Source organism: Hippichthys cyanospilos, chromosome 4, assembly GCF_059441005.1.
Source record: "Hippichthys cyanospilos isolate Australia breed blue-spotted pipefish chromosome 4, RoL_Hcya_1.0, whole genome shotgun sequence".
NCBI classification, from domain to species: Eukaryota; Metazoa; Chordata; class Actinopteri; order Syngnathiformes; family Syngnathidae; genus Hippichthys; species Hippichthys cyanospilos.
Window position 1 is genome coordinate 3,630,212 of NC_142372.1, and position 11,286 is coordinate 3,641,497.

General features: G+C 41.2%; 1 protein-coding gene across 2 annotated transcripts in view; it reads left to right on the plus strand.

Annotated features, from left to right (window-relative positions):
- prmt3 (protein arginine methyltransferase 3) overlaps window positions 1-8,236 on the plus strand; it is a 41,578-nt gene extending 33,342 nt beyond the window's left edge. For both annotated transcript variants that reach the window (XM_088412857.1, XM_088412856.1), the window contains exons 15-17: window positions 1,342-1,392; window positions 2,297-2,384; window positions 8,003-8,236. In XM_088412857.1, coding sequence (XP_088268983.1) covers window positions 1,342-1,392; window positions 2,297-2,384; window positions 8,003-8,112 — 249 coding nt within the window. In that variant the 3' untranslated portion in view covers window positions 8,113-8,236. The remainder of the gene's footprint in view (window positions 1-1,341; window positions 1,393-2,296; window positions 2,385-8,002) is intronic.
- Window positions 8,237-11,286: the final 3,050 nt, after the last annotated feature.

Consider the following 11,286-nt stretch of genomic DNA (forward strand, 5'->3'; position numbering starts at 1 on the left):
CTGAAGCGGGGAAGGGGGGGGCTTGAGCGGAGAGGTCTAATGTGCTTTTGATAGGGTTTACCCAGGCGTGGAGGCTTCAAGCACGAGCGCCTCACAAGCGCAATGGTGCGAATTCCCTCCCGAGCGCCTCCTCCGCCAGATTGCCGTCGTTCCGCCGAGCCGTCCTCGCCTCCGCTCTACCCTCAACCAGCATATGTGTCCTCGAACAACACACGGCTAAGTGTAACTTCACAGCTGGAGATTTTTTTGCCTGTGCGATGCGTTTTGTTTTGGTGCTCTTTATGTTTTGGTAAACAAAAGTGAAGCATGCGTGTAAATACTTGAATGGTAAGGCCGAGAGCGGGGGTGTCAAACAGACGGCTCGCCGTTCGGTTCCAGCCCACAAACGGGAATGATCCGGCCAATGAGATGATCTGAAAAGTGAGCTGAATTTTTTCAATGTATGAAAAACTTGAAAGTGTTTTAGAATGAATAGTACCGTATTTCCACACCACAAGGCGCGCCTTACAATCGGACGCGCCTTATACAGTGCATAGTGTTCATTTGTAGGGGAGACAAAAAAGTTTATGTAAATTCATGTAAATTCTTCAATTTTTATCAATGCATTTCAGTTAGAAATGTATTTTTTACGATTTAAATTTTTTATAATGGCCTGTTTTAAAATTTTGATGTGCTCCAAGCAATTTAAACGGGGACAAGGTGCAAAAAAAACCCTGGAATTTTTGTAAAAAAAAAAAAAAAAAAGCGGGATTTTATAAATCAAATCCCGAAAGTCTTTAAATAAACAAAACAATATATTTTAAGTTTGGTTTTATCAGATTGTTTTGTTGACATTTCTTTTAATTAGCTCAACTCCATCTAGAGGATGCATAACGCAACCTCAGCAACCACTGTAGCTTCTATTCTATGTGCCTAATAATGCGGTGCATCCCATATATGAACAGTTTTAATAGGCCGTTCATTGAAGGTGCGTCTTGTAATCCGGTGCATATTTAAATAGTCAAAAAAAAACAAAACCAAACCTAAAATATATTGTTTTGTTTGACTTATCAGATTGTTTTGTTGACATTTCTTTTAGCTCACCTCCATCTAGAGGATGCATAACGCAACCTCAGCCACCACTGTAGCTTCTATTCTATGTGCCTAATAATTCGGTGCTTCCTATATATGAAAAGAGTTTTGAAATAGGCCGTTCATTGAAGGTGCGTCTTATAATCCGGTGCATATTTAAACAATTGCCCTCTGCAGTCAACCCACTCCAATCGGTGATGTAGCCAAACAAATCCCAGGTGTTTCTCGCACACCTTTCTAACCAACCCCCCCTCTCGTATTCCGTTGCAGGCGATCGTCGGCTACTTTGACGTTTTCTTTGACAAAGACTGCTGCAACAAGGTAAGCGGCGCCGGGCAACAGGAAAGCCATTTAACAGAAAGTCAATTATGTTCACGCTTTAGCTTATTTCTCCTCCTCCAGGCGTTTGTCGGCAATCGACACGCAAGCTAGTCCCCGTTGCTGATATAAGCACTTAGCCGGCAGAGGCGGCCACTTGGAAACAAATCCCGAGCGCCTCTAACCTTCCAAATGCTCACAGCGAAAGTATTAAGACATAAATAAAGAATATTGATTTAATATAAGTTTCAACGTAAACTTAACATCCGTAGGTGAAAGGGATCGTCCATTTATTTTGCCATTTTTTTTTGCTGGAAAAAAATATTTAATCTATAATTTATTTGATAACTCATATATATATATATATATATATATATATATATATATATATATATATATAGTATACTGTATATTATGTGAAAAATACACGTATAATTAATACTTTAAAAAGCACATTTTTTGACACCTGTGCTGAAGGCTAAGGTAAGGACCAATCACAGCTCACCTATTGGTCATGTGATGTTCCTAAGCAGAATCTAGATGGATTGGTTGTTACCTGAGCCGTCAGCACATGTGATTTCATCCTCAATCGACTGCAAGTTCAAATAAAAATGCTTTCAAAAGGATTAATTGTATGGGGAAAAACATTCAATCCCAAAAGCGTAACTTTACGTTTTTAAGATTACATACATTTAATGCCAAAGACGTAATTTTATGATTTTTACATAAGATGTAATTTTATGAATTTTTTTTATATAATATATATATATATATATATATATATATATATATATATATAAGCATCGTTTCCTTAAATGACAAACGCATCGAAATCATTCAATGTAATTTCTAGCGCTTAATCCGAACGCTTGAAATGTAACTTGCCGGATATCACTGTTTTGGCTAGGTGACGTTCTCCACGGGCCCTCAGGTGACGAAGACCCACTGGAAACAGACCGTCTTCCAATTGGAGAAACCCTTTCCGGTCCAGGCCGGTCAGTATGAGGCCTCGTCCGACGTTTTGAATTCGCGTCGGAGCGCGCGCGTTACCGCACGGTATTTGGGGACAGATGTCAGGTCACCTGTCTGCGCCGACCGCTTGACACTGGTTATCTGTGGCGGCGCGAGACAGCAGGGGATCCAAACAAATCACGTTCAGCTGTCGGAGAGCGCATGCCAAGCTCATCCGATAAAGGCCGCCGCGAACTGATTCACGACGCCTCGCTGGTGAAGGGCTTTGTTACTGACCAATGACAAATAGACTATGGAAATATGACAGGAGTCCTCAAGTAAAATCTGCTTATTCCTGTAAATGTATTTCATATATATATATATATATATATATATATATATATATATATATATATATATATATATATATATATTTTTTTTTTCCCTACTTGCTGGGATTAATTCTTTCTTTCTTCCTTCCATGTAATTTTTTAAGTTATTGCTATTCTTCCTTCCTTCCTTCCTTCCTTCCTTTCTTTCTTTCTTTCTGTCTTTCTACCTTTCTCCCATCCATCCATCCATCCATTTGTAAGCTATAACTTCCCTCCCTTTCTTTCTTTCTTTCTTTCTTTCTTTCTTTCTTTCTTTCTTTCTTTCTTTCTTTCTTTCTTTCTTTTTTCCATCCATTCATTCATTCATTCATTTTTTTAAGTCATGGCTATTCTTCCTTCCTTCCTTTCTTTCATTCTTTCTTTCTTCCATCCATCCATCCATCCATTTTTAAGTTATAGCTTTCCTACCCTCCTTCCTTTCTTTCTTCCTCCCATCCATCCATCCAGATATCATCCATTTTCTTTCTTTCTTTCTTTCTTTCTTTCTTTCTTTCTTTCTTGCTTTCTTTTTTCTTTCTTTCTTTCTTTCCCTTTCTTTCCCTTTCTTTCTTTTTCTTTCTTTCATCCCTTCATTCTTCCATTAATTCATTCATTTTTAAGTGATAACTTTTCCTACCTTCCTTTCTTCCTTCCTTCCTTCCATGCATCCATCCATTTTTCAAGTTACGACTTTCCTTCCTTCCTTCCATGCATCCACCCAACCATCCATCCAGTTTGAAATGATAACTTTCCTAACCGCCTACTCCTCCTTCCTTCCTTGCACGCATCCATCCATCCATCGCACTTTCCTTCCATGAAATGTTCTGGTTATAACTTTCCTTCTTGCATTCCTCCTTTCTTTATCCGTCTATCCATCCATCCATCATTATTGAATGCATTTTACTATAGAACTGATTGTAACCTGGCTTGTTCACACGAGACAGAAGGTGCATTCAATTGCAGTCTGTTAAGTTTTGTTTTTTCCCCAAGTGGAAGAAAGGACCCTCACAATACGAGTATGCGTTAAACAAAATAACATTCACAGAAAAGCTCCAACTTATTTTTCTTTCAAACCGACGCGAAATCATTCCTTTTACCCTCGGCTCGTTCTCGCCGCCGTGAAAAATTTTGCAACTATATCTTGAGAAATTACTTCCCTCCCGAAAAGCACGCAAGCAAAACCTGTGCGGTGCAACCAACCGAAAAAAGTACGTCGCACCCGCATAAAGCTACTCTCAACAATTCAATTCACTGGCCTGTTTTCAAGCAAAAGGCACATGGCTTGAGCCTCGCATCATCTGTTTATATTTTGATTTTCTCCGCTTTACACGCGCCGGTGCTCTGTATCATAATGGGAATCACGCCCGCGTCTGAATGGAGCGCGGGGGCAAACTGTCCACGTACTGACCGGATATCTGATGGCGCCTACCGTAACAAATGACCCGTGCGGGGGGAACACGTACGCCCCGCGTCAGTTGGCCCTCGGCAAGCGCCGTGATAAAAACCGGAAAGGCTCAGTAGCGCTTCAGAGGCTCCGGCGGCCTCATTGGTCGGATAGATGCGGCCGAATGCGAGAGCGGCGGACGAGCATATGACGGCGCCACGCCGCAGTGGGAAAGCGCCGAGCAGAACTGATTCCATTTGGTCAAATGATGATCTATGAATGCACTTGTGCTCGACGGTCTGTGAAAGCGCCCGAATTGAAAACTTTACAACCTGATCGCATTTTCGCACTAAAGTAATACCACTTTTAGGAATTTTACCATTTCCCCCGTCGGAACCCGCCGTCGTCATTATGGTACCATAACTCGCTTTGTCAGCTTGTCGGCGTTAATGTTGGGACTGGCCGGCCGAAGCTTTCCAACTGAAATATGACTTTTGCCTCACGTGGCAGTGTCTGAAATTGTATTTGCAGATGTTGCAATTATCGGCCATATCAATTCATTTTTGCTTTTACCGCTGCACCGCCTGAGGGATTTAAAGTCACGCCGCAGTCCTTTAGTGCCTTTTTTTCTGCCCTTGCGTCAATTCCTGGAAGGAATTTTCTTATTTTTAGAAATCTATCAACGGGATTGGCGATATGAGCTGTTTAGAGCTGTCAAAGAAGAAGATAATCGAGAACTCGTCGGTTAGCAGATCAATCAAAAACTGTTTTCGTAATCAGGTAATCGTCTGAAGCCGTTTTTATTTGCTAATCTGAACCTTATGTTAGCCTCGCAACACTATTCATTTTAGTAGTCATCCGTTAAAACAGATTCACCGTATTTTTCTGACGATAAGGCATATTTCTTCTGCTACAATTAAGTTTACATAGCTCTTTTCTATGTTATCGTTTCGTGGCCGAAACAACGTCATGACTTTCACTAGCTGGTTAGAAAAAAATTAAGGGAGCCATAATATTAAAAGTCAACTTTTTGGAACTTTAAATAAACCACGTTCCAATGTTGAGTTCTCACCCTAAACAACCCTTCCTTTATCGACGCATTTCCAAGCATTCCTTACCTATTCTGTGCTCTCACACCGGCTCCGCCCGAGTATGTGAAAACGGCTTGAAGTGCGCTTATGACGAGCGATTCGTACCTCCCCTACGCCTCCCCGCACCGCCTGTGCAAGAGAAAATACACGCCGACCTTATCCACGTCTTTTAGTTTCGTTTCGGTTCCGTAGTTGAGGAGGTAAGATTTTGCACCGGGTCAGCCAAGTAAACAGCAATGTTTCATTTATTAGTGTTTTAATGTAGAAAATGCCAAAGTGGCCAAAATGTGTGTTTGGGAGAAGACAGCCGGACAATTAACGTCAGTAGGAAATAATTCACCAGCAAGTGGAACTATTGTTAGGAATAATGGCTTTCCACGGGCTGATTTGATTGGAGGAACGGGTGTTAGTGAGAGCGGTGTATTGACGCCGTTTTGCATTTTAATGTCAGTAAAACGCCTGTTCTTCACGCTGTTGGAATAGTCTGCATCAGCGGCGAACCTCAAGAAAATTAGCGCTCAAGATGATGGATGGATGCACCTTTCGTGGCCCGCTGGCATTGAACGCGTCACGAAGGGGGCAAGGCAGGCACACGATCCCTGCAAACGCTGCGTTTTACTTCCTGCTTAGAAATATCGACACTGCATAACTCCTTTTTAATAATAAATCGCCAGTGTACCAAATGTAATATACATGCAAAAAAAAGGTTGATAGCACTAGAACACACTGATGTACCTCAAGAAGGTGTGCTGTGCCAATGCATATGAAAGGAAGTGAATTAGCCCAGTAGAAGGTGAGCAAGGGAGAGAGCAGCAGGTTATTGATGTGTTCTCTCCACCTCGCCACCCAGACGCTCCTCCACCTCCTCCAGGGGCCGTAAAGCAGAAATTGAGTTTTTAACAGCATTCTCTGTTCACTTGATAGGCTCTATGCTATACTTTATAACACACACACTGCTCATTTTTTTTTACACTCAAATTCAAAAGAGTTCTAGCATAGTTCCAGAGTGAACTCAATGATAAAAGAAGACCCAGAAGTCACCTTGAAGTTGATGTGTTTTCTGTAGACACGGCAGAAAAACATACTGACCTCGTATGTGTTTTGCCAGAGATGGCCTTCAACCCGGGCGTGAACGACGTAAACGTTCCGGCGATCCGGTGATTTATCGCGGAGGAAAAGCCAATCGGCTTTGATGCGTTGCTACGAGCGCAACAGTAATTAAGTCTCAGGCGCGGAACAAAACATCCCTGCAAATCGTTCTGGCTGGCGGCGTCATACGTGAAACCGTAAAAGATTTGTGTTTGCGTGGCTCTGCTATTGACGGCTCGTTTTTTAGTGGATAAATCTACTTTGATGCTTGTGTGAAAGCGGTGGAGTTTTTAACAGCGCTTCGTAGGGATGGGACGAGATCACGCCCAACTCTTTAGTTCCTGGGTTCTTGTGGGCCTGGAAGGGGGCTCCTCCCACCTATGGTCCCTTCTGAAGGTTTCTGATTTTCCCCAAATTGGGTTTTTGAGTTTTTCCTTCCCCTTCTGGGAACTTTGACTTCTTTTTTCGAAAGATGTCTCGTCTGTGAAGGACTTTGAGACTAAGGTGATTCAAATAAAATTTGGTTGGTTGGTTGGTTGATTGATAGCATAACGCGCCACTCGAGCTACCCGGGTACGTAGCCAACGACGCTAGTTGCAACTATGCGCTTAGAAGGTTCCTGGTTGACGTTTAGGGTAACCCACCAGACTCGGAACGGTTTTTGGTGTGAGCGGAAAAGGTGTGAACTTAAGCTACCAGGGTACAACGGAAGAATTCCTGTGATACGAAAGGGGAGAACGCACTGCATGCTACTGCTCAGACAGTAAAAAAAAAAGGCCGCCAATTGAGGTGAGACTTTGAAATAAATCAAAACAAACCTTACAATACCAAATAATCAAGTGCTTTTGACTTTATACCACACTTCCTGCTGCTGCTGGCTCCTCTAAAAACCACATCATCCTTCATCATTATGGATGTAATACCACCTGTGGCCAGAAGCGGCGCCAAAAAAAAACAAAAATCAATCACAAACGTATGAAATGTTAAACTAAATCATTTCCAAAACATGAATTCAGTGCAGCGGACCGGTGGTTAGGGACCGCTGCTTTAAGCTGTTTGTAACTGTGGTCCAAATAATTATTCATCTGCCCATGTTGACCCAATAGCCGTCTAATAGCCGTCTGAAGTACTGGTATTTTTTTTTCGAGCAATGTAAACTCCCACAGCTGCTTAAACTCTGCAGCGGAGTGACAGCCCCAAAGTGCGGCGCCGGCCCTGTGTAACAGAAGCATCGGTATGGCAACGGCGGCGACGTGCCACAAATGATAGCGAACGCGGGAGAAATGTCCCAGCTCAGCATTTTTTTTTTTTTTTTCCTCTCCACGTCCTCTTGTAACCTCCAGCCACGAAAAGCGAGTAACCAAGCGAGCGGAGGGTGGGCGTCGATGCGCAAATATAGGCGCAAGGCATTGGCGCTTATTAACATATATTAAAGCTTTCCACGCACGTCATCATTCCTGTGAGCACCGGTGCATTTGTGCTCAGGCTGCGGAGGTCTGAGCTCAGCATTGCTGCAGGGCTCTTAACGTTTCTTATCAGCAATAGTTTGGGTTTTATGTTCAACCAACTGCCCAATTTATATTTGCCTCCAGACATGTCCACAACACACACACACACACACATTTATATATATATGCACAGCAAGTATATAGTGTTGTTTGTTTGTTTGTTTTTTCTTTCAATTGAAAATACACTGACTGGACCTATACGTTTTCTCTACTTTATAGGGGAGGAGCTTCAAGGCAAGATCACATTGCGCAAAAACAGAAAGGACCCTCGTTCACTATTGGTCACCTTTGAACTCCGAAACAGGAAGTTGACGTACAGCGTGCAGTAGTGTCATTAAAAACTGATGGATATTTTGTTAGTATAGAAAGTGAACATGTATCCAGCCACTTTTGGATCGTTTTTCTTATTTGTAATAAAAATAAAATGTACCTACTATAAATGTTTGCCTTGTTAAGATCAAGAATTTTGTCGTATGCGTAGTTTTACCACACAATGAAATTCTTATTCTGTTCACTCCCCTGAGCAGACGACATTCAATAATCGAGCAAATAATAAGGTAGGCAATAAAACATGAAACAGTGTGTTTTATGTCAACATTAGCTTTGTAAATATTGCTACCGTTGGACATATTCAGTCAATTTCATTTATATTTTTCATGATTTGTTAATTTGTTTACACATGTTTTTTTAATATATAAAACAATCTAAAGTTAAAATATCATTTACACTTGTTCATATTTATCCTGACGTGTGACACGATCGAGATCGATCACGTGATTTGTAAAGCCGGCGTTCAATCTATTTATTACAGTATTCGCGATTGTTTGAACACTCGTGGAAACCACATCTTGACGAGCTACACGTACTTAACTAAGTTATCGTCGCAGAAGAATTCCGGAAAGACGTCGCCATTTTAAATTGCGTATAAAACGACGTCATAACACGATGACGTCAAAAAGGAGCATGCGCAGACCGCAGCGCTCTTTAACGGCTTGCATGACGCTTTTTGAACTTGTCGAAAGATACATAGTCCCCCCTGTGATGTTTATTCCGATTAAGGTGTTTATCCGGAGCATTTTTCTTCCGTTTTGCTCATTTTTATTCGTAAAACTTGGCTTAGTGTACATCCGGCCGCGTATTTGAGGTTGCTGACTGTGCGGGTCCCTGTCAGCCGAGAGTGATGATGGTGATGATGATGACGAAGATGGCGATGGGCGTCACGAGCCTCTGTGTGACCTCCGCCAGTGAATCGCTCGTTTCCAGGCGTCTCGGATGGCTGCGGCTGCTTATCACCCGCGCGACAGTGGGAGGGAACCATTAATTATAGACGCATGTGTAATTAACCGGCACCAACACGAAGGTAGTCGTGCAGCACATTCTGGCAATTCGGTAAAAAAAAAAATAAATAAATAAAATAATGCTAAGTAAATATTTTGCGACCGTTAAGAAAAAAATATTAGGGCTTTGAGACAAAGTTTTGTACGGCTTGTGTGTGCGCACGCGTGTGTGTTAACGGCACAAATCAATTACAATTATTCCCAGTTGACAATGCAATTAAAGTCAAGGCTAATACAGCAGTTCCAGTCCGTTATCTGGAACCGAGACAGATTTGAAAGGAGCGCGGTGTGCATAGTAAAGTCTGCAGCCGTTGCATCCAACCTTGGGGAACTTGGGAAATTGATATATAAACCTGTTTGTTTGTTTGTTTGTTTTATTTTTTTTTAATGTAAAGGCATTGTGGGGACGTCTGATCGTTTCAAATGTCCGTTTTGGGTTCCATGATGTCATTGGAGTTCAACTGTTGTTTTTACACTTCGGTTAAAAATAGCAACATTTAAAAAAAAACTCTGTCAATATTTGGGTCACTTTCTTGATTGATTGTTGTTTTTATTTTCAAACTGCGTCGTAGTGGAAGGAAGCTGAAAACAAGTTGAGTCAAATCTATCCAATTCAGTTGAGTGAAAATGGATTGTTCAAAAGAAACAAGTGTTAATGTTTACGACAGTTCCGTGACGCATTTCCGGGTTTTTTTTTTTTAGCCAATCCCTGCCATTTCAAATCATTAAATGGGCCTGCTTGAGATACTGCACAATCTAGGCCAGCGATTAAAGTCACTCTCAAATTGCAGATTGAAGGGCGATTGTGTCTAAATGCATCCGCGTTTATCAAGACAAACGTGCGGTTGTTTACGACGCTCATCAGTTTGCAACAATGGCTTTACGCGGTCGCTAGGCAACGGCCTGCCGCTCCAAATTTTATCCTGAGGCGCAAGGATGCTAAAATGAAACAAATGAGTCACATTACGGTGCAGTAAGGCTTCGTTTTCGATAAATGAGCGACGTTTGGTTTCAAACTGAAATCGGGAAATTTGATGTTCCTGTTTAAGACGACTTGGCTTGCGCAATGCAGCATTCAGTGCAGGATTCAACATAGTTTTCCTTGTCGCTGCCTCACGCGCATGCTCCTGCACTTTTTCAGAAGATTGATTTAAGATACGACCCCCCCCCCCCCCCCTCCCGCTTTTGTATACATTAGAGCAGCGGTTCTCAAATGGGGGTACCAGTATAGTCACTTTAAGGGGATGTTTTACACTTGAATAAGGTTGCGCACCTATCAGCAAATGTAATTTAAATGTGTTTTTTTTTTTTTAATGGTAGGAATAATTGTTTTATTTTCAAATTAAGTAGCAAATTAATTGGAATATGACTCAACTTGTGACACAACAACATTGTGATTTTTTTTATGGCTCTGCTGTGGATGAGTAAATTGTCATTAATTTTTTTTTGGGGGGAGGGACTTTTTACACATTCGTGTTTTACACATCATACTTGATACATTTCTTTCTTGCACTTTGTTACTCCTTCAGTAACCCCTCCCCCAAATAAATAAATAAATAAATAAATAAATAAATAAATATTGAATGAAAAACGTATCTTAAATTCTCGTTATTCATGGAAGTGTTGATTTCGGATTAGGAGCTAAAAGGTGCATTTAAATGCATCCGGAGATTTGAAACAAGAATTTATTTATGAATTTACTATGACATGATATCCATTATAGATGACTTTGTTGATTAATTGCCTTTACCAACTGTCTAATTTACCTGGCAACAGTTCACATACTGGCAATTTTTCTTTCCCACTTAAGCCTTTAAGCGCCAAAGTAACAAAATGACACCAAACTGCATTTCGCTGTATTCCTTTATCTCACAGTGATACACAACATACGAAGTAAAATTATACAATGCAATGTATGTTAAATACATTAAATATGTGGATGTTTATATTGTTTTAAAGCACTGTTTCAAGTTCATTAAATCAGACAGGGATGTTGTGCCCCCGCCCCCAAAATGCTTTGAGTTATTTGGGGATACTCGGCAAGAAAAATGCGTTGTAGTGAATAAATACCGAGAGCCCCCAAAAGTTGATCAATGTTCTACTTGGCTCACATAGTTTCAAAATACTGACATAGTTTTGGAAAACGTAACCGGTGTTCAAGTCATA